The 24,165-nt window shown below is 35.1% G+C and overlaps 2 protein-coding genes across 3 annotated transcripts in view; one reads left to right on the top strand and one right to left on the bottom strand.

Moving 5' to 3' along the window:
* LOC136036717 (cleavage stimulation factor subunit 1-like) overlaps window positions 1-17,063 on the bottom strand; it is a gene marked incomplete in the record, with an annotated part of 58,742 nt that extends 41,679 nt beyond the window's left edge. The window contains 1 exon segment of the mRNA XM_065719059.1: window positions 16,973-17,063. Within this exon segment, the coding sequence (XP_065575131.1) occupies window positions 16,973-17,034 (62 nt within the window).
* Window positions 17,064-17,084: 21 nt separating this feature from the next.
* LOC136036716 (uncharacterized) overlaps window positions 17,085-24,165 on the top strand; it is a 37,554-nt gene continuing 30,473 nt past the window's right edge. Inside the window, exon 1 of one of the 2 annotated variants that reach the window (XM_065719057.1) lies at window positions 17,085-17,220. The gene's annotated coding sequence lies outside the window, so the exon portion shown is untranslated. The remainder of the gene's footprint in view (window positions 17,221-24,165) is intronic. The other variant, XM_065719058.1, reaches the window with a different exon arrangement.

Raw genomic sequence — 24,165 nt, 5'->3', positions numbered from 1 at the left:
GAACTCGGAACGATTTTTTGAAAGTTAGTAAGTGTAAGAGTCGTTGTTTTCTTTGCCATGATCATTTTGTCCCACGGACTTCTGTTAAAAGTACATTGTATAATAAAAATTTTGCATGCAAGTTACGTGGTAATGTTAATTGTAGAACAACCAATGTAATTTACCTATTAGAATGTAATAAATGCTGCCTACAATATGTGGGAGAAACAACTAATAATATATATAAAAGATTTTCTGGACACAAGACAACAGTTAATAATGAAAAAACTAATAACTATCTAGTTCAACATTGTAGTAATGGTAAATGTTCCATATCAGATATAACTGTCACAATTTAGAAAATTTAGAATTAGAAAATTTAAATAAAGAAGAGAAGAATAATAGACTACGTAAACAGGAGGATTTCTGGATCCATACTCTTGGTACAGCTTATCCTTTTGGGTTAAATGATCGTGTAGCAAAATATGGTGACATGTCTCATGTTGTTGTTAAATGTATTGATGGTTTTATGGACCATCCTTCTTTTACTTGTCCTACCAAACGTAAAAAACGATCGAGAGGACATAGGAAAAATAATAGAAAAAATGAATTAGATGTACATATGCTTTCTATAGATCTATGCCAGCTACTTGAATCTAGGGGTATGATTTCTGTAATAAAGTGTCTAAATAATTTATCCAAGAGGAATTTAATCAAACTTTTCTGGATTGTGAAGAATAATACAGCTCTTGATTATAATTTTAAAGTAATATGTGATACAATTTGCATTCTATCTAAAACGAAATTTATTTCAAAAAAGAAAAAGTTCGATAAGATTAGTAATAAGGATAACAGATTATATTTACCTATTAATTTTACTTGTAAGCAGATTGAAGATATTAATTTACCAGAAATTTTAAATCAGCGGCATGTGAAACAGGCCCTTCCTAGTAATTTAAATTATAATGATAGTCCAGTTTTAACTTATAAATTTTCAAAAACTATTGGGCAAATTATTTTTAATTATAATTTAATACTAAAAAAACTAGATAGCGATATAAATTGGAAACCGGTTTGTAATTGTAAGCAACTTGGCCCATTTGTAAATCCTACTTACAAACATGTTATAACAGGGGACTTGTCAATAATAAAGCAAGATGATCTTCAAATTATAATGAATAAAGGGGCAAATTTCCGTCTTTCTCATCATCTGAAACCATCGAGTGTTCTTGATGGCTTGGAAAATGATTTTGATTTATTTATTGATAAGTGGTGTAAGAAAGAGAATAAAAATAAAGAGAGTTTTCAAAGTTGGAAGAATTTAATTATTAGTAGAGTAAGAAATAAAATATATTCTAACTTAAAAAATAGTAACACTAAATCATTATTTTATAATGCGAAGATTAAACAAGCAATTGCTAATCTAAAGAATGAATTTGTAATTGTGCCAGTGGATAAAGCTAATAATAATTTTGCCATAATTTGTCAGAAGCTGTATTGTGATATCTTAAAAAGGGAGTTAGGCACGACTAATGTTTATGAAAAGGTAAATATAGAGGATGAGAATTTAATTGAAAAGACTGAAGAAATACTTTTTAAAAATTTTAATATTAAAATAAATGACAATGATAAAAAGTTCCCTTTCCTATATTGGACTGTAAAATTTCATAAGAATCCCCCTAAACCACGGTTTATTGCTGGAGCAGCTAAATGTCCAACCCGCATTGCTGCTACTGACCTCTCTTTAATTTTAAAGGAAATTGTAAATAAACTTAAAACCTATTGTTCTGGTATTAAAAAATTTTCGAATTTTAATCCATATTGGAGTGTTAATAATTCACTGCAGGTGATAGATTCTTTAACAATGGTTTCAGCTAAAAGAATTGAGTCTTTCGATTTTGCGACAATGTATACTAATTTATCACTCAATTTAGTGTTAGATAATTTAAAAACTGTTATAAAGAAATCTTTCCTCTTATCTAGTAAAAGGTTCTTAAAAATAGACAGTTATAATAAAAAAGCCATATGGACAAACTGCTTTAGTACTACAGTTAACTTGAGATGTTACAGCTTGGATATGATTTTTGAGTTATTGGAATTTGTTTTATACAATACTTATATAAGATTTGGGGGTGATTTGTACAAGCAAATTATGGGAATTCCCATGGGGGGGAATGCCAGCCCATTTATAGCTGACTTGTTTTTAAGTCAACTAGAATATAAATATATGATGGATAAGAATAATCCAATTAATTTAAAACATGCTTTGTCAAATAATAAAAGATATTTAGATGATATTTTGGTCTTAAATTGTAAGGATTTCATTGATATTTCTAAAAATATATATCCATCAGAGCTTATTCTTGAGCCTAGTCATGGCGCTGGTCATGAAGATCATTTCTTAGATTTAAATATTAATATTTGTGATAATAATAAATTAAGTTTTAAAATGTATAATAAAACGGATGATTTTGATTTTGAAGTGATTAGTTTCCCATTCCCTGAAAGTAATATACACTCAAATATCACATATTCAGCGTTTTTCTCACAGTTACTTCGTTATGCAAGGATTTGTAGTAATTATATTGATTTTAAAAATAGATGTAAAATCTTAAGCCAAAAATTGATATCAAGAGGTTTTTCTGCAAATAAATTAACTTGGCAATTTAAAAAATTTAGTTTTCATTATAACGAACTTTTAAATAAATATCAAAAGAATTATCTAGAAATACTTAAAGAAATTTTTGACTAATTTCGGAGGTTCGAGAAATGTTGTCACAGCGCCATTTATTTTGAATTGTGTTTCTATTTGAGCGGAATTTTTAAAAAATTAGCCACATGGTAAAGATGAATTATATAATTGTTTAGTTCATTCAGGTTTTTTTGCAATGTGTTAATATTTGTGATTTGGTAAAATTTATAATATTTAGTTTACCTATTGTTGCTAAAGGGAGGGATATATTAACAGGATAAGCTTGTTTTGGTTTTACTTGGTTGTTTTACATTTGCTGTTTTTTTTTCATAGACATGTATTTTGGGGGTGATACCTGACGCGGGGATGCCATGGATATTCTGTGGTAGCCACAACACTGTGCTGGGTAGAGAATTTAGAGTGGCGAAACCCTATATAGGCCAGTGTATTCTCCTGATGAGCCCTTATGTTGGGTGTTGCCTCTGAATTATTTGTCTATATTATTTTTTCTATGGTTTGGTAAATGACGACTTATACTTATTGACGACATGACTGCCTGTCCATGGATTATTCTTTATGGTTGATTGTGTGTGGCTATGCTGTTTGACCTATGTGATTGTATGGATGAGTAGGGTTAAGGCCTCATTCAAGTGCTGGTCTATATTAATCACTAATTTAGGAAAACAGTCTTCCTTTTCTCCTTCTGTCTCCTTTTTTTTTTTTTTTTTTTTTTTTTTTTTTTTTTTTTTTTTTTTTTTTTTTTTTTTTTTTTTTTTTTTTGTGTGTTTGTGCTGTAGCATTGGTGATTTCTCTTTTCATGATATATATATATATACAAGAGTTTGGTTTTTTATGGCACTTGGTATTAACCAAGTGACATATAGCAATCGCAAATTCTGTCGGTCTGTCGGCTAGGACGATGAAATTGGACAGGCGTATCAGGGACCGGACCAGATTAAATTAAAAATAGTCGTATTCCCGATTTGACCATCTGGGGGGAGTTGGGGGCCCGTTAATTCTGAGAAAAATTGAAGTATTTTTAAATTACGAACGGTTGATCAGATCTTAATGAAATTTGATGTTTGGAAGGATATCGTGTCTCAGAGCTGTTATTTTAAATCCCGACCGGATCTGGTGACATTGGGGTGGATTTGGGAGGGGGAAACCTAAAATCTTGGAAAACCGATTTTGCTACTTTAGGCACTTCCAGGTAAGCTAGTACGATGAAATTTGGCAGCGTATCAGGGACCGGAACAGATTAAATTAGAAATAGTCGTTTTCCCGATTTGACCATCTGGGGGGGGGGGGGGGGGTTGGAGGGCCCATTACTTCGAAAAAATAGAAAAATTGAAGTATTTTTAACTTACGAACGGTGGATCAAATCTTAATGAAATTTGATGTTTGGAAGGATATCGTGTCTCAGAGCTGTTAGTTTAAATCCCGACCGGATCTGGTGACATCAGAGGGGGATATGGGAGGGGGAAACCTAAAATCTTGGAAAACACTTAGAGTGGAGGGACCGGGAGGAAACTTTGTGGGAAAAATAAGCAAAAGTCCTAGATGCATGATTGATATAACCGGAACGAATCCGCTCTCTTTGGGGTAGTTGGGGGGGGGGGTTAATTCTGACAAATTAGAAAAAAAGAGGTATTTTTTACTTACGAAGAGGTGCTCGGATCTCAACGAAATATAATATTTAGAAGGGTATCGTGCCTCAGAGCTGTTATTTTAAATCCTGACCGGATCTGGTGACATTGGGGGGAGTTGGGAGGGAGTAACCTAAAACTTGGAAAACACTTAGAGTGGAGGGATCAGGATGAAACTTGGTGGGAAAAATAAGAACAAGTCCTAGATACATGATTGATATAACCGGAACGGATTCGCTCTCTTTGGGGTAGTTGGGGGGGGGGTAATTCTGAAAAATTAGAAAAAACGAGGTATTTTTAACTTATGGACAGATGATCGGATTTCAACGACATTTAATATTTAGAAGGATATCGTGTCTCAGAGCTCTTATTTTAAATCCCAACCGGATCTGGTGATATTGGAGGGGGGGTTGGGAGGGTGAAACCTAAAACTTGGAAAACACTTAGAGTGGAGGGATCGGGATGAAACTTGGTGGGGAAAATAAGCAAAAGTCCTAGAAGCATGATTGACATAACCGGAACGGATCCGCTCTCTTTGGGGTAGTTGGGGGGGGAGGGGTGATTATGAAACCTTAGAAAAAATTATGTATTTTTAACTTACGAACGGGTGATCGGATCTCAATGAAATTTGATATTTAGAAGGATATCGTGTCTCAAAGCTCTTATTTTAAATCCCGACCGGATCTGGTGACATTGGGGGGAGTAACCTAAAACTTGGAAAACACTTAGAGTGGAGGGATCAGGATGAAACTTGGTGGGAAAAATAAGAACAAGTCCTATATACATGATTGACATAACCGGAACGGATCCGCTCTCTTTGGGGTAGTTGGGGGGGGGGGGGTAATTCTGAAACCTTAGAAAAAATGATGTATTTTTAACTTACGAACGGGTGATCGGATCTCAATGAAAATTGATATTTAGAAGGATATCGTGTCTCAAAGCTCTTATTTTAAATGCCGACCGGATCTGGTGACATTGGGGGGAAGTTAAAATCATGGAAAACGCTTAGACTGGAGGGATCGGGATGAAACTTGGAGGGAAAAATAAGCAGAAGTCTTAGATACGTGATTTACACAATTGGAACAGATCCGCTCTATTGGGGGGGGGGGGGGTAATTCTGAAAACTTAGAAAAAATGAACTATTTTTAACTTACGAAGGAGTGGTCGGATCTTCATGAAACTTCATATTTAGAAGGAACTAGTAACTCAGATCTCTTATTTCAAATTTCAACCGGATCCAGCGTAATTGGGCGGGGGGGCAGTTGGGGGACCGGAAATCTTAGAAAATACTAATACTTAAAGCGGTGAGATCAGGATGAAACTGGATGGGAAGAATAAAAACCTGTCTAAGATACGTGACTGACATAACTGGACCGTATCTGCTCTCTTTGGCGGAGTTGGGGGGGGGGTAATTTTGAAAATTGAGGTATTTGTAACATACGAAAGGGTGACCAGAGCTTAATGAAATTTGATATTTAGAAGGATCTTGTGCTTTAAAGGTCTAATTTCAAATTCCAACCAGATCCTGTGACATTAGAGGGAGTTGGAGGGGGAAACCAGAATATTTGGAAAACATAAAAACTGGGTTATTTTTATGGCACTTGGTATTAACCAAGTGACATATAGCAATCGGAAATTCTGTCGGTCTGTCGGTCCCGGTTTTGCTACTTTAGGCACTTCCAGGTAAGCTACGCGGTGAAATCGAGCAGGCGTATCAGGGACCGGACCAGATTAAACTAGAAATAGTCGTTTTCCCGATTTGACCATCTGGGGGGCGAGTGGGGGGCCCGTTAATTCAGAAAAAATTGAAGTATTTTTAACTTACGAACGGCTGATCAGATCTTAATGAAATTTGATGTTTGGAAGGATATCGTGTCTCAGAGCTGTTATTTCAAATCCCGACCGGATCTGGTGACATTGGAGTGGATTTGGGAGGGGAAACCTAAAATCTTGGAACACTAAGTGGAGGGATCGGGATGAAACTTGGTGGGAAAAATAAGCACAAGTCCTAGATACATGATTGACATAACCGGAACGGATCCGCTCTCTTTGGGGTAGTTGGGGGGGGGGGGGTTAATTCTGAAAAATTCGAAAAAATAATCTTTTTTTAACTTACGAACGGGTGATCAGATCTCAATGAAATTTGATATTTAGAAGGACATTGTGTCTCAGATCTATTATTTTAGATCCCGACTGGGTCTGGTGACATTGAGGGGGGTTTGGGAGGGGAAACCTAAAATCTTGGAAAACACTTAAGAGTTGAGGGATCGCGATGAAAATTGGTGGGAAAAAAACAAAAGTCCTAGATACATGATTGAAATAACTGGAACAGATCCGCTCTCTTTTGGGGTAGTTGGGGGGGGGGGTCAATTCTGAAAAATTAGAAAAAATTAGGTATTTTTAACTTACGAACGAGTGATTGGATCTCAGTGCAATTTGATATTTAGAAGGATATCGTGTGTCAGAGTTCTTTTTTTACATCCCGACCGGATCTGGTGACATTGGGGGGGTGGGGGGTGGGAGGGGGAAACCTAAAATCTTGGAAAACACATGATTGACATAACCGGAACGGATCCGCTCTCTTTGGGGTAGTTGGGGGGGGGTTAATTCTGAAAAATTAGAGAAAATTAGGTATTTTTAACTTACGAACGGGTGATCAGATCTCAATGAAATTTGATATTTAGAAGGATATCGTGTCTCAGAGCTCATATTTTAGATCCCGACTGGATCTGGTGACACTGGGCTGGGAGGGGGAAACCTAAAATCTTGGAAAACACTTAGAGTGGAAGGATCGGGACGAAACTTGGTGGGAAAAATAAACACAAGTCCTAGATACATGATTGACATAACCGGAATAGATCCGCTCTTTTTGGGGTAGTTGGAGGGGTCAATTCGGAAAAATTAGAAAAAATTAGGTATTTTCAACTTACGAACGGGTGATCGGTTCTCAATGAAATTTGTATTTAGAAGGATATCGTGTCTCAGAGCTCTTATTTTAAATCCCGACCGGATCTGGTGACATTGGGGGGGGGGTGGGAAGGGGAAACCTAAAATCTTGGAAAACATTTAGAGTGGAGGGGTCGGGATGAAACTTGGTGGTAAAAATAAGTGCAAGTCCTAGATACATGATTGACATAACCGGAACGGATCTGCTCTCTTTTGGGTAGTTGGGGGGGGGGGGTTAATTCTGAAAAATTAGAAAAAATGAGGTACTTTTAATTTACGAACGGGTTTGATATTTAGAAGGATAGCGTGTCTCAGAGGTCTTATTTTAAAACCCGACCGGATCTGGTGACATTGGGAGGGTGAGTTGGGAGGGAGGAACCTAAAATCTTGGAAAACGCTTAGATTGGAGGGATTGGGATGAAACTTGGTGTGAAAAATAAGCAGAAGTCTTAGATACGTGATTTACATAATTAGAACGGATCCGCCCTATGGGGGGGGGGGGGGTAATTCTAAAAAATTAGAAAAAATGACGTATTTTTAACTTACGAAGGAGTGATCGGATCTTCACGAAACTTCATATTTAGAAGGACATCGTAACTCGGATCTCTTATTTTAAAATCTCAACTGGATCCAGCGCCAATGGGAAGGGGGTGGTAGTTGGGGGGGGGGGGGGGGGGGCAGGCACGTAAGCAGAATTTTTTTCGGGGGGGGGGCGAAAAACCTTCGAAACAGCAGATATAAAGTAGCGCTTTTTTTTTATTTAGTAACTAAATAAATGCAAAGAGCACGTATATCGAAAAATACAGATTAACTTTAATCTGTAGTATTGTAGCGGATGGGGGGAAGGAGACTGAAGCCTCAAAAGTACGTTTTAGGCTCAGGTTATGTTCATAGCGATATAGAGCCAGTGATTAATCTATTATATCCCATTGAAAGGAAATGTTAGGGCTAATAGTGCAATATGGGTGCTGTGGGGGGTAGTTCTTCTATCGCGAATACGTCGATTTTAATGAAAAATGGTAGTTTCCAAAATTGATCCATTAAAAGCTGTACTTTATCCTGAAAAGGGGGGATAAACGCCCTAATATCAAGGATAATTCTATTTTGCTGTGGAAAGCAGACTCTCTTTACAAAAAAAAAATAACAGTACAATCGCTAATTACTTCAAAGAATGTAAAAAGTTAGACACAAAATGGGTTAATAATTGGGCTGTGACCAGGTAATTCCATGCTGTAAAATCCGAAGAAAGGCTTCACACATGTATCTAGATTCTTAATAAATGTCCTATTTTTGCCAGAAATCCCAAGAAACCAAGGGGAAATTAAACATTTCGCAAAATTTCGGGGGGGGGGGGCCGAAGGCCCCCCCCCCCTGCATACGTGCCAGGGACCGGAAATCTTAGAAAATACTTAAAGCGGAGAGATCAGGATGAAACTGGACGGGAAGAATGAAAACCTGTCTAAGATACATGACTGACATAACCGGATCGGATCTGCTTTCTTTGGTGGAGTTGGGGGGGGGGTAATTTTGAAAATTGAGGTATTTGTAGGTGACCAGATCTTAATGAAATTTGATATTTAGAAGGATCTTGTGCTTTAAAACTCTAATTTTAAATTCCGACCAGATCCTGTATCATTGGGGGGGAGTTGGAGGGGTAACCGTAATTCTTAAAAAAACATGAAAATTGGGGTATCTTTATCTTATGAATAGGTGATCGGATCTTAATGAAATTTGATATTTAGAAGGAATTCATGTCTCAGAGCTCTTAGTAGAGGAATCGGGATGAAGCTTGGTGGATAGAATAAACAAATGTCATTGATACGTGATTGACATAACCGTACTGGACTCGCTCTCTTTGGGGGAGTTGGGGGGAGGGGTTCAGTGATTTGGCGAGTTTGGTGTTTCTGGACGTGCTAGGACGATGAAAATTGGTAGGCGTGTCAGGGAGCTGCACAAATTGACTTGATAAACTCGTTTTCTCAGATTCGACAATCTGGGGGGGCTAAAGGGAGAGGAAAAATTAGAAAAATGAGGTATCTATAACTTACGAGTGGGTGATCGGATCTTAATGAATTTTGATATTTAGAAGGACATCCAGACTCAGAGCCCATATTTTAAATCCTGACCGGCATTAAGCCTCTGATTTTTATTTTAAATCAATCTATTGATTCTTAGGATTTTGTCAAAGCTCATACCATATGAGCTCTTGGCTCTTAGCTCTTCTTGCCTCATCACAAGTGCCATATAAGCTCTTAGCTCTTGTTCTCCTTCTCTGACTTTATGTCTAAAACCTATTGCGTCATTGGCGCTTTACTGAAAACTATATTTGTCTTGAATAGTCTTGGAAAGTACAAGTTAAATCAAGCTGAATGTTTAATATAATTATATAGGGCCGAATTGTTGAAAGATAATAAGTTCAAAATTTTATTTCACTGTAACTTTATTTTCATTTTCAATGCTGTAATAACAGGAAAAGAAAATATGTGTAATACATAATTCGGTTTCAGTAAGGCACCAATAACGCAGTAGGCTTTAGATATATATGGTTAGGGAATGGGGATGAATCCAACTCTTATTTGTAGTGAAGCTACATCTGTCTTGAAGTCTCAGAAAGGACTAATAAAGTTAAACTGAATATTTAATATAAAATGATATCAATTGCTGAATGCTCATCAGTTCAAAATTTAGTTCAACTGTAATTTGTATGTTTGTTTTCAGTATTGTAATAAGTACAAAAGATAATATTTGTAAAATAATTCTTTTCAGTAAAGCACCAACGATGCAGTAGGTTTTAGACTTTTTCTAAAGCAGGCATTACAACTCTTTCTAAAACCGGTCTGAGATTGGGCTATTATTTGATTCATTTGTTCAAATATTTTGCTCATTGTGGGGAGAACTGATATTGGTCAGAAAGATACAGGATCTTCTGGTGGTTTTCAAGGTTTGAGGATTGGGTAAATCAGTGCAATTTTCTAGGGGGTAGGAAATTTCCCTTCTCTCCATGCATTATTACATACTTCCAGGAGTTTAGTTTAAAAGATGTCATGTGTTTCAATCAACCACTTGATGTGTATCTCATCATATCCTGGTGCTGAATTTAAGTTGCATCCTTCAATAGTTGTCTCTAACTCAGATAACAAAAAAGATAACATTAATGACTTTTCATGTTGTGCTACAGAAGGGAGGAAACATATAGGTGGATTTGGGAAAACAGTGTCTAGAGGTTTCTGCATGAATGTATTTGCAAAAATATTAACTTTTAAAGAATCAGAAGTTACTAGCTGACCCTGGTGTTTTATTTCATGCTTGCAGTCATCAAAAGTCATTCTCTTGCCATTCATCTTACTTACATATTGGTGAATCTTATATACTGCAGTGTGATGATCTACATTAGTCATGAATTTTTCCCATGCCTCTCTTTTGGCCTGTAGGCTAATCACTTTCTTTTTTCACACTTGCTTCATATGTTTTTTTCACTTTTGCTTAGCTACATTTAAATTCAATTGCAGTGATCATTGATTGATGTCTTTGAAATACTTTTTTTGCTATGTTTTTAGCTTCCATTGCAGAAGAACATAGTTCATTCCACTAGTTTTTTATTCTCTTATTGCCAGTTGGAGCCCAAGTTCTGGGCTTACTTTGTGAGCAGCATCCATCATAATTTTGGTAAGTATTCTCATTTTATCATCAATTTGGGAAAAGTCTTCAAGTAAAATATAATTAGCTTCTTGCAGGATTTGTCTGAACATGGGCCATTTACCTTTCTTGTTAATGAACTTCGTTTTTCCAGGTTTAGTTTGGTGAGACATATTTGAGATTGTAGTCTTAATAGCACAATGATCATTTTGTAGATCTGTTACTCTACTAATTGAAACCTGGTCAACAGCAGCAGCATGACCTAGTTGAATACCAATGGTTGAAAAATTTTTATTCTTTATATTATAGTATGTGGGCAAATTATATGGTGTTAGAACTGCTATATGATTATTTTCAACAATAATCTTTCAACATTTTTCCCAGCTCAGTTTGATTGTTCAATATCTTCCCAATGAGGGCTATGAGCATTTAGGTCACCAAAAATAAAGTAGTTGTGACCCACTGCTTCTGTTGATAAATATTATATATTTCAGTATCCCCTTTTGGGTTTCACATCAATTTAATTATTAAAGTGTCTCCTGAGCTTAAAGTGATTGATAACCCTACCACATCTATTTCATGGTCATGGTATTTTAATGGTACTACATAGTGAATTAGTTTCTCAGCTATAAAAATGAGCACTCCACCCCTTTTCTACCCTCTATCTTTTTGATAGCATTTGTATCCTGGTATGGAAACCTTTTTTCAGATTATTTAAATGTGTTTCTTGGAGACGAATTACATTCCACTTTTTCTATATTAATATACAAGCGAAGTTCCATCATTTTTGTATTATTAGTTGAAAACGTGTTCCACTGCAATACTATCAGTTTATCTATATCACTAACATTATTTATTAGTTGAAGGGGTTGTTTTCTAATCATTGGAGAATCTGAATATTTTGATCTGCAACAATAGCAGTTAGTTCCTTAAATTCATCTGTAACTTCTTTCAGCAATGACTATGGGAAATACTTCTCTAGTGTTTTCTCACATAGTTTGTTTTTCATTTGTGTTTCATAATTTGATGATCAAATAAGCTCCTGGGTAATAACAAATTTTGTCAAGTTTCTTAGTTGATTACCAATTAAGATTGTGGGTCTTGGAGGTTCAATGTTGATTCTTTGGGGTCCATTATCCCTAATAGAAAATAATGTCGGTCTTTTGGGTTGAGAGGGAGATACACCTGCTGAAAGAATTCCTACTTTGTGATCAATTTTGGGGAAAGAAGAGCAAGCAATACTTATGGGTAATTCTCTAGTTGATAGGTCTCATTGAAGTTAGTAGGAGGAATTTTTCCACACCTGCTGTGGTTGTCTTCTCAGCTCTTGGACTAGAATTGATCTCCTGGAAAGTGTATTGACAAAGCTTATATGAGGCTGATAAGATTCTTCCCTCATAGCATCAGCAATTATGGGTACTGGTATTCTTGTCTTCTGAGCTATTTTTATATTTTGACTTCTTTGTTTGTATTTAGCACAAGCATTTCTGTAATCAGAAAGATGTGAGCCTCCACAGTTCATACATTTTGTTGGGTTATGGCAGTTGCTTTCAGAGTGACCCCTTGATGTATAGTTTTTACAAACAACACAAGTGGTAAATGGACAGAATTTTTGTGTGTGCCCTAGTTTCAAGCAATGTCTGCATTGTATAGGTTTTTAATCATAAAGTATTCTTCGTATTCAAAGTCTAAAATTCAAGTTACCTGGAATGGCCAAATATCTGACCCAGTAAAAATTAATAAGGGAATTTGGCAAGGTGCCGTGTTGTCTCCTAGTATATTTAAATGCGTGCTTGCATTGTGCCTGCGTCCCCTTAGAAGTTCTATTTTTTACAGTAATATTGGTTTGTCTTCTATTGCATATGCAGATCGTGTTCTTCTTGTTGCCCAGACTTGCTGTGGATTGCTTTCTATTTTTACTATTTTAACCAATGAACTATCTAAGATTAGACTGTCAGTTAATGCATCTAAATGCAAGTTTATTTGTTTTAATAGCCCTTATGCAGTTGCTCCATTCTTTGCTTAGACTGCAGTTCTACCATGTTCTTCTTTAGTTAGTTGGCTTGGTCTGTGTTTTGGCCCAACACTTTCCACTACCTGTTCATCCCTAGTGAATCAAGCCGTGAAAAACCTATGCATTGCTTATGGAAAAATATCCCCAAACAAAAGCCGTTACAACTGCAACAGTTTGTGCATGATTTATAATGCTTATTGCGCCCCTGTCCTTTTGTTTTTATCAGGCATGGCTCATCTGTTTCATAAGAAAGATCAACATACTGTACATACAGCTTATTTTAGATATTGCAAATTCCTCCTCCAGCTTCCTAGATGGCACCAAAACAAAAAAAATAATTGCTCAATTTGGTTTAATAGATTTGCCTTCTTGGATTTGGTCTTCCACTGATGATTTATGTAAAAAGACTATCAACTTTATTCATGTTTATGACCCTCTGCAGCCTTTTTTTCCACATTGATAGTGGTTAATTAGTCCATGTTGTCTTTTGTTAGTTTGATTTTTTTCTTTACTCTTTATCATTTTTTGTTCTTGTTTATTTATAATACTGTATACTTTGTGTTTTATACTTTTACAGGTAATAAAGTTCATTCATTCATTCAAAGTCTTTCTTGGATGTCATAGTCTGTATATAGACCAGGTACATTATAAATGACCAATCTAGTTTATTTATCAACTTAATTCATGTTTATGACCCTCTGTAGCCTTTTTTCCATATTGATACTGGTTAATTAGTCCATGTTGTCTTTTGTTAGTTTGAATTTTTTCTTTGCTCTTTATCGTTTTTGTTTATTTATAATACTGTGTACTTTGTGTTTTTTATACTTTTACAGGTAATGAAGTTCATTCATTCATTCAAAGTCTTTCCTGGATGTCATAGTCTGTATATAGACCAGGTACATTATAAATGACCAATCTAGTTTATTTATCAACTTAATTCATGTTTATGACCCTCTGTAGCCTTTTTTCCATATTGATACTGGTTAATTAGTCCATGTTGTCTTTTGATAGTTTGAATTTTTTCTTTGCTCTTTATCGTTTTTGTTTTTGTTTGTTTATAATACTGTGTACTTTGTGTTTTTTATACTTTTACAGGTAATAAAGTTCATTCATTCATTCAAAGTCTTTCTTGGATATCATAGTCTGTATATAGACCAGGTATATTATAAATGACCAATCTAGTTTCTTTTTGAATTAGTTGTTCTTTTGGTTTACAAGTTATTTCCATATTACCAATATGTGTCAAGTCTAGCAGACAGGTCAGACAAGCTGTATCATTGGCAAATACTTCAGCTTTTCCATTTCTGTGAATGAATAGGTCAAATTCCTTTCTTAACTTCTTGAAAATGTTCATCCTCAAAAATCAATATGTTTTTTGGTTCAAATTTTGGGGGTTTTTGTACTAGTATTCTTCTGGATAGGTGAGATTACAACAGCAAACATTAGACTGGATAATTCATGACTAGGGTTGGAGCTGTTGACTCTTGGTACAGAAAGATTGGGGCTGTTAGCCTCTCTCTTTTTGTTATTCTTTTTCCTGAGTTTTTGAACTACTTGGAAGTCATCCTATGCCAGATGGCTCTCATCATCTGGTAATTGACAGTTTGGTTCACTTCACTGAGGTGAACCCACTGAAATCATTGTGCCATTGCTGATGTAGATGGTCTTGATGGCTGTCTAGCTGTAGCCTTTTCAGTTTTATTGTTACTGTTATTTGCAGGCTTAGTGACTTGAGAAAGGAACTATTCTCAAGTATTACTTGAGAATATTACTCTTAGGCTTAGCATGGCTTCCCTCTAGATAGGGATCTGGTGTAGACATAGGTCTAGGAAGAGTAAATTTAAAGTGAATATACTACTTGATTTTTATATGCTCTTTACAAATACAATAATTGCTTCTACTGCAAATTCAGATTTAAGCACTTTTTAACCTAAGCTTATAATAAGTAATTTTAGCACTGAGAAAATGTAGTATTATTTTCTTGAAAACAGCACAGAGAAAACATAGTATTATTTTGTCAGAAATGATAAATAACTTGTACTTTAATTGAAAATTTGTCATTGTTAAGAGTTTAAAAAGTGCTTAAGTTTGAACTTGTGGTAGAAGTGATTATTATATTTGTAAAGAACATAAAAAAGGCATCAAGTGGTATGTTTGCTTTATTGGTAAGTCAGTTATACAAACTGTCATAATCTTTTGAAAACTCATCATTTTTAAGAGCTAAAAAAATGCTTAAATCTGAATTTGCAGTAGAAGCAATTATTATATTAGTAAAGAGCATAAGAAAAGGCATCAAAATAAATAAATGACAATAATTGAAGAAAAGATGGTAAAATTCTAGTTAGCCTAATTGACAGGTAGCCTTATTTGTAAGTCAGTTATACAAACTGTCATAATCTTTTCAAAAATCATCATTTTTAAGAGCTAAAAAAGTGCTTAAATCTGAGCTAAAAAAGTGGTGAAATCTGAATTTGCAGTAGAAGCAATTATTATATTAGTAAAGAGCATAAGAAAAGGGCATCAAGTGGTATATTAATTTATACAAAAGCTATATGGTATGTTGTAAATTTACCTTAGGAACTTCAAAATACCTAAAAGGTGCTAAACCTGTTAAATAAATAAATGACAATAATTGAAGAAAAGATGGTAAAATTCTAGTTAGCCTAATTGACTTCTTGCTATCTTGGAAAGGGTTTAGGTTAGGAAAATGAAACTTTAACAAAAATGAAATGTTTAAAAGTGCTCAAGTTTGAACTTGTTCTAGAAGTGAATATTATATTTGTAAAGAACTTACCTTAGGAACTTCAAAATACCTAAAAGGTGCTAAACCTGTTAAATAAATAAATGACAATAATTGAAGAAAAGATGGCTAAATTCTAGTTAGCCTAATTAACTTCTTGCTATCTTGGAAAGGGTTTAGGTTAGGAAAATGAAACTTTCAGGGATAGGTTTACAGGCTAAAGTAAGTCCTGGGAAGGTGTTTTAAAGTACCCACCTCCACTCCTTCTCCCTCTAGAGGGCCCTGAAATTTGTCTACACAACAGTTCTATACCTACTGAAATTTTGACAAAACAACATTTTACCTTAATTTTCAGTTACTAGTTGCTTTTTCTTGACCTTTAGTTCTAAAAAATAAATTCCTGTTCTTTGAGTAGAATTCTGAGCCATATCATTGTTTTTGGTAAAATTCTTGTTAATTGACTTCTTGCTATCTCAGAAAAGGTTTATGTTAGGAAAATGAAACTTTCAGGGATTAATCTACACACTAAAGTATGTCCCAGGAAGGTATTTTGAAGCAACTACCTCCACTCCTTCTCCTTCTAGAGGGAGAACTAAAGGTCAAGAAAAAGCAACTAGTAACTGAAAATTAAGGTAAAATGTTGTTTTGTCAAAATTTCAATAGGTAGAGACCTGTCATGTAGGCAAATTACAGGGCCCTCTAGAGGGAGAAGGAGTGGAGGTGGGTACTTTAAAATGCCTTCCCAGGAAATACTTTAGCCTGTAGACCCACCCCTGAAAGTTTCATTGTCCTAACCTAAACCCATTCCAAGATAGCAAGAAGTCAATTAACTAGAATTTTCAATTAAGCAGAAGATCTATTTTGTAAGATTTCATTTTTATAACACACATATTTTTAAAGGTCAGGCCCTCTAGAGGGAGAAGGAGTGGAGGTAGTTGCTTCAAAATACCTTCCTGGGACATACTTTAGTCTGTAGACCCATCCCTGAAAGTTTCATTTTCCAAACCTAAACCCTTTCTGTGATAGCAAGAAGTCAATTAACTAGAATTTTACCGAAAAGATAAAGCTTTAGATAGGCTACTCCACTGCCAAAGCAATATATTTATCAAATAAAATATTTGTAAGGGTCCATTTTCTTCAACATCCATGCTAAAACTGACCTTGAATACTTGTATTTTTCATTTCCAAAACGAAACAACAGAGAGGCAAAGTTTCATAGTCTATTAAGATATTAAGCCTATAGCCTAGATTAAGAGCATCCCAAGATGGCGAAATCCAATGCCATAGACTTTTCCTAGAAATGCATATATAGCAAGTACCTTATTATAAGTCTATACAAGTCTTCTCTTATCTTTAAATCTTTTTTACTGTCTGGATGCATTTCAGATAGCCTTATGCAAATAATTCGAAATGCTCTGCTACTTGTTACTGAAGAAATGATTATTAAACTATGGAAGAAACCAAGATCATGAAGATCAAAACAAAACAAAAGTTTTTAAACGATATTTGAAATTTTACATTGGTGTAGCCTATGTTTTAACGGTTTGATTGCTCCATTTTTTAAAAGGTTAACACACTGTTTCTATTATTAAAGGAAAGCTGTCAAGGCATCACCTATCCTTTGAAACAGTAGCCCTGTCCTAATTTGTTGCTTTTTGGTCTAGGCCTGCTTGGTGAAAGTAAATACTAGCCTTATGTCCTGCCATATTAGCTTGGGAAGCAAAACTTGTACAATAAATCCCTCACTTTCAGGTTGAGGCTGAAGAACATGTAGATCTTGCAGTTAGGTATAGAGAATGAACTAACTAATTGACTTGATGTGTCAATTCTAGTCTTTAGCTTCTCTCTGATATCTGCTCCAATGTTCTTTTTAATGGGTATTACTTGTTGATATTGAGAAGGAAACATTACAGACTCTTGTAGACTAGAACTGGTTTGCTGTTGAAGCAGCTTTGAGTAGCCTAACCTTAAGTCATTGGCTAGTAGACCACACATCAGAGAGGTGGAATAGCCTATATAAATATTTTGAGATTTTCTAAACCAAAGTCATACCATGTTAACTTCTCTAGTGCTTGTGTTCAGCATTCTGAGCCCTTTTAAGGAGTTTTTACAGGTAGTCTAAACTTGGGTTCTTTGGTCAATTGACAATTTGATAGACACCCTCAACCAAATTACCAATAATTCCAGTTCCCCCCTCCAACTCCCCCAATGTCACTGGATCTGGTCAGGATTTATAATACGACCTCTAAAGCACAAGATCCTTCTAAATATCAAATTTAATTAAGATCTGATCACCTATTGGTAAGTTACAAATACCTCATTTTTTCTAATTTTTCTGAATCACTCCCCCCCAACTCCACCAAAGAGAGCAGATCTGGTCCAGTAATGTCAGTCATATATCTTGGACATGTTTTATTCTTCCCACCAAGTTTCATCCTGATCTCTCAGCTTGAAGTGTTTTCCAAGATTTCTGCCCCCCCCCCCCTACAATGCTGCTGGATCTTGTTGGGATTTAAAATAAGAGATCTAAGATACAAGGTCCTTCTGAATATGAAATTTTATTAAGATCCAATCACTCCTTCTTAAGTTAAAAATACCTCATTTGGTAAAATTCTAGTTAATTGACTTCTTGCTATCTCAGAAAGGGTTTAGGTTAGGAAAATGAAACTTTCAGGGATGAATCTACAGATTAAATTATATCCTGGGAAGATATTTTGAAGCAACTACCTCCACTCCTTCTCCCTCTTGAGGGCCCTGACCTTTGATGACCTTTAAAAATGTGTTATATAAAAGTGAAACCTTGCAAAATAGATCCTCTGCTTAATTGAAGTACAACAAAATTCTTTTCAGCTTCATAACTTTGTTCAATTCCATTTTATAAGGTTTTAAAGATATGCAAACACATTTCCTAAATTTTGAAAAAAAAAAACATTGATATGGCCCAAAATTCTACTCAAATAACAGGAATTGTATTTTCAGAACTAAAGGCAGAGAAAAAGCAACTAGTAACTGAAAATTAAGGTAAAATGTTGTTTTGTCAAAATTTCAATAGGTATAGACCTGTCATGTAGGCAAATATAGGGCCCTCTAGAGGGAGAAGGGGTTGATATGAGTACTTTAAAATACCTTCCTGGGACATACTTTAGCCTGTAGACCCATACCTGAAAGTTTCATTTTCCTAACCTAAACCCTTTCCAAGATAGCAAGAAGTCAATTAACTAGAATTTTACCCCTCATTTTTCTAATTTTTCAGAATTAACCCCCCCTCCCCAACTCCCCCAAATAGAACAGATCCATTCAGGTTATGTCAATCATGTATCTTGGACTTCTGATTATTTTTCCCACCAAGCTTCATCCCAATTCCTCCACTAAGCATTTTCCAAGATTTTAGGTTCCCCCCTCAACTCTCCCCAATGTCACTGGATCTGGTTATGTCAGTCATGTATCTTGGACTTGTTTCTATTCTTCCCACCAAGTTTCATCCTGATCTCTCTGCTTTAAGTGTTTTCCAAGATTTCCAGTCCCCCCCCCCCCCAATGACTCTGGATCCAGTTGGGATTTAAAATAAGATATCTGAGCTACAAGGTCCTTCTCAATATTAAATTTCATTAAAATCTGATCACTCCTTTGTAAGTTAAAAATACCTCATTTTTTCCAATTTAACTGTCCCCCACTCCCCTCCAGATGGTCAAATCTGGGAACAACAATTTCCAATTTAATCTGGTCTTGTTCCTGATATGCCTGCCAAATTGCATTTTCCTAGCTCACCTGGAAGTATCTAAACTAGCAAAACCAGGACCAACAGAATTTATGATTGCTATATGTCACATGGTAGATACCAAGTGCCATAAAAACAACACTTTAAAAGAAAACATAAACACCACTTTTTCCACCGTAATTATATATACATGTTACAACAATTTGGTTACCATGCTAATCAATCATGAATATAATGATGTCATACTGCCAGAAAAAAAACTGCTGGTGCAAAGGAAAACATGATGTCATGTGGCCAGAAAAAGCAGCTAGTACAAACAAAAACATAATGTGATTTCAACCTTATATAGCCTCAAGGTGAATGCAGAGTGACTAGTACATCTTAGAATGCTTATGTCTGAGTATTTTATAGTTTTAAAAATGGAAACTACTAATTTTGAAGAATTTACAAAGAAAAATCTAAACAAGAAATTCCATGAACAAGCATTCAAAGCTTATAATGATAATAGCAAGCTCAGAAGTTGCAATGCTGAAGAAAGAGAAAATACCAATTCAGCTACAGGATTAAAACTTGTGATTTTGCTGAGGAGGTGAATTTTGTTAACTGGAACTTGGTTTGTTAAAAAATGGTAACGTTCCTACAATTGAGCCCAGCAATGCTGAAAATCATTGCATGAAATGTATTCACATTTTCAGATTACATTGTCAATGGTCAATGGCATCATTTTCAAGTTGACAATGGCAACAGAAAATCCAAAGGTTCTGAATTGTTGACAGACAGCCAAATAACTCAACCAAAGTCAAATAAAAGGAGTGTGAGAGTTGTTCAAAGGAGCATTGTTGCATGCAAAGGAGTTGAGCTAAGAAGCACTCTTTGTTCACCATCCAAAATGGTGAACAAACAGTGTCAATATGTTTTGAAGTGCTATAGGGCAAAATGTCCATTTATTCGTTAGCCTTGGAGTAGTAATTTTTTTGGACAGATGGATGCAAAATTATTTGTTTTTAATATCTTTTGGATCAGTGTTTTATAATAAAACTTGATGTTAATAGCCCTTTGAATTATTCTAATAAACTTAAGGGTTAGGAATGAGTAAAGAATCAGGCATATTCTTATTTCATAGTACAGAAAAAATCCCAGACTTTTATGGAAAGGTGCATATTTCTCACTTTTTCTTTTCTTTCTCTATCTTTTCCTCTATTTTACAGTTTATTTTTTCAGGACACTTTTCATTTCTTTTTGCTTACACTTGCTTTCTTTCTATATTAAGATTGAGACCCATTATGTAACCGGTTTCATATCAGGACTCCTAAGTAAAGTGCAATGGGAAAGAGGATTCAAGGGTTAATTTATTATATAGAATGGAAAACTACCTGTTCTTTGTTCAATTCTCTTTCCTCAAATTATCATTGTGATTTACCAAAAAATTTAGATTTTTATTAGATATTAAACAATAAATTTTGTTCAGAAATCTTGAATTTCATGAATATCCTGATGATTTTTTTTGCTTTGATTGACATATCAACAACTAAAAGTTTCCAATCATTCAACCATTTTGCATATATTCCAAATATTCTCAAGCCCCATGCCCTTCTATTTTTTTTTCTTAATGGATATTGGCTATATAATATATTGTTTTATATAAGTTTATTTTACATTTGATGTACACTTTTTCCTGTCTATAGTAACTTTTTTTCTAAATTCTTGCTAAATCATCACTTTTAATGCTTAGCATAAAACCCTGATGAGGTAGGTTGTGTATAAAAGATTGGAGCTATTTTGCTGTTGTAAGACAATTTGGGGTCTTTCCTCCATCATAAGCTCCTTTTTACATCCCTATCATTGACAAGAAAATCCTGCTTGTTTGGCTTTGCAGCATAAGGTTGGACCTTTCATTAGCTGTACTAACCAAAACCATGACTGCTAACAGTGCTCTGGGGTGGACTTGAGGAGTGGTGCCCCCCTGAGGAAATTATAGCCTAGTAAATAATTAAGCATTTGCACTGGATTCTACCTATTATGAATTTTACCTATTATGGGTTACCTCCCTATAGTAGCATAATATTTGTAGGTATGAATATATAATGAGTCAGAGGTAATATGCTTGAGATTGCATGTGCAGTACTTTGACTCTTGTTGATAGAAGACCATCATCAAGTATTGAAAACTAGGTTGTGACCAAAAGGGGGCCAGGAATGCACCAAGCCTCCATTCAAGCTGGAGGTCCTAGGAGTTCTTGCTGCCTAGTTCTGAACCAGCTTAAGGGCTTTGTATAGACTTGAGTAGATGTTTTAGTCCCCTTCCTGCAATGGTTGTGGGGCCATTACTGTTCTTGAGGCCATATTAATTTCAATGATTTAAAGCATACAAAAATTGCAACTTGAAATATTATAACATTAAAAAAAAAAATTATTGACTGACAAATTCAGATACTTCAACCTGGACTTAATAGTAGTTTCAGAAACTTACATCCCAGGAATAAGAAACATGAAATTAGTGGGAAGGATGAAGTGCATAGGGAGGAAGTGAGGCTTATGGTGAATAAGGAAAATACACTCTACAACAAAGCTGGGAATTAATGATGTATGACAAACGATATAATTAAATACCTGAGAAAACGATGGTAATATCAGCCAGTGGACACAAAAGAAGCAAAAAGGACAAAGCAGACATTTTGGCAAGAGCCTCTGCCAAGCCTTCTTCAGTGCTCAAAAAAAGAAGAAAAGAACAAAAACTAACTTTGGCTAGATTTTCTTCTTTCTTTTTTTTTAGCACTGAAGACAGCTTGGTGGAGGTCCTTGCCAAAATATCTGCTTTTGTCCTTTTGCTTCTTTTGTGTCCACTGGCTGATATTACTCTTGTTTTCAAAGTTATTTCATTATATAATTCATTATTTTCTTGTTTGTCATACATGACAAATAAGGGAGCTGCCAAGTCTTGATTAGGCTGGAAAGATATTAATAATAGAAAGCTGATTGCTCATTTTATAACTAAAAACTGACAGTATCAATTATAGTAGCATATGCCCCAGTAGAACTAATTGATGGAGATAGTAGGATCTAAGATGAATTTTACTTCAAATTCAAATTCACTTTATTTAAAAACATGCAATGGACAGAGCCAATTATTAGTTTTTATTGTCATGCACACATAAAAATCCGTCGACAAGTCAAAATCAACATTCACAAAATTATAATATATAAAATTAACAACAATAAATGTCACATACACATGAAAATAAGTCGACAAGTATACACAAAATTGTAATATATGCAATTAACAACATTAATCCAGATTAAAAAGTCGACCCAGCATTAAACAACTTAACAAACGAGGGCACAAAACTAAGCTCATAACAAGCATGTGACACAGTCACAGGTTGAAGTTTCAGTACAGGCTCTGCAATGGCCCTGAGTGGCCTTACCCATGCTGGTTGATGTTGGGGTGGGAGGATATTTTGGTGTATAGGACTGGACAGGATTTTATTGCCAAAGGATAGGGTGAGTTTTAAACGACAAGATTGAAGGGTTTGAAGTTGAAACTGATTAAGGAGGGATATGTATGGTACTTTTGGGGCTTTTGAGATTACTAGGAGGACATGGTATTGCACCCTCTCAACCCAGTCCGACTGTTCCCTAGTCAGCCCGAAATGCCATACAGGGCAACAGTATTCAAGTGCAGAATAAATAAAAGAGAAATATATGCATAGGAGGTGTGGTACAGGGATTCCATGGTGAGCCAACAACTTCAGAGACCTGATGGCCAAATTAGCTTTTTTTAACATGCCATCAACATGTTTATTCCACTTCAGATCCGAAGTGATATGAACCCCGAGCAGTTTAATTTTGGTCACGTGACTGGCGCTGGGAATAGGTGGATTAAAAACTGGCATAGATTTTAAAAAAGAAAATGTTAAAATTACAGATTTATCAAAGTTGACAGTCATTTTGTCCACCTTTGCCTCTTGACAAATATCATTCATTAGTGAACCTGCTCTGCTTGGTAGGTTTTTTCAACAGCATTCAATGAGTGATAGATCATCGACATACTTCCAGTGGTCATCCAGTGTTGTAGCCAAATCATTTATCATGACAAGAAACATAAGTGGTCCCAAGAGGACCACTTTTGTTACTTATTGTTACAGGATCCAAAATAGAAATATGGTATTTTTATTTGGAGATTTTAATGCCTCTGTCAATATGAATGGGATAGATGTTAGGTCTAGGTAAATTTGATGCAGGAAAAGAAAATAATAATGGTTACACTACTCTAATTTTGCATGTTTAACAATCTAGTCATAACTAATACAGTATTTGGTCATAAAATGGTTCATATGATGCATTGCTTTAAAGGAAATGTTTTCCAGCATTAGTTACTAACTGCAAGTATAAAAAAATACTAAAAATCAGTAAATATATACTTATTTTTATGGCACTTGGTGCCATAATTTCTCAAATTTCTTAATGAAATTTGATATTTTGAAGAATATCGTGTTTCAGAGCTTTTATTTTAAATTCCAACTGGGTCTGGTGACATTGGGGGGGAGTTGGAGGGGGAAACCTAAAATCTTGGAAAATGCTTACAGTGGATGGATTGGGATGAAACTTGGTGGGAAAATTAAGCATAAGTCCTAGATACATGACTGACACAAAGGGAACGGATCTGCTCTCTTTGGGGAATAGGGGGGAAGTTTAATTTTGAAAATTGGAGAAAATGAGGTATTTTTATGGCACTTGGTATTAACCAAGTGACATATAGCAATTGCAAATTCTGTTGGTCTGTCTGTCCCAGTTT

This window comes from Artemia franciscana, chromosome 15 (genome assembly GCF_032884065.1).
Source record: "Artemia franciscana chromosome 15, ASM3288406v1, whole genome shotgun sequence".
NCBI lineage: Eukaryota > Metazoa > Arthropoda > Branchiopoda > Anostraca > Artemiidae > Artemia > Artemia franciscana.
The sequence above is the reverse complement of the archived record's forward strand: the minus strand, read 5'-3'. Positions and strand labels throughout refer to the sequence as shown.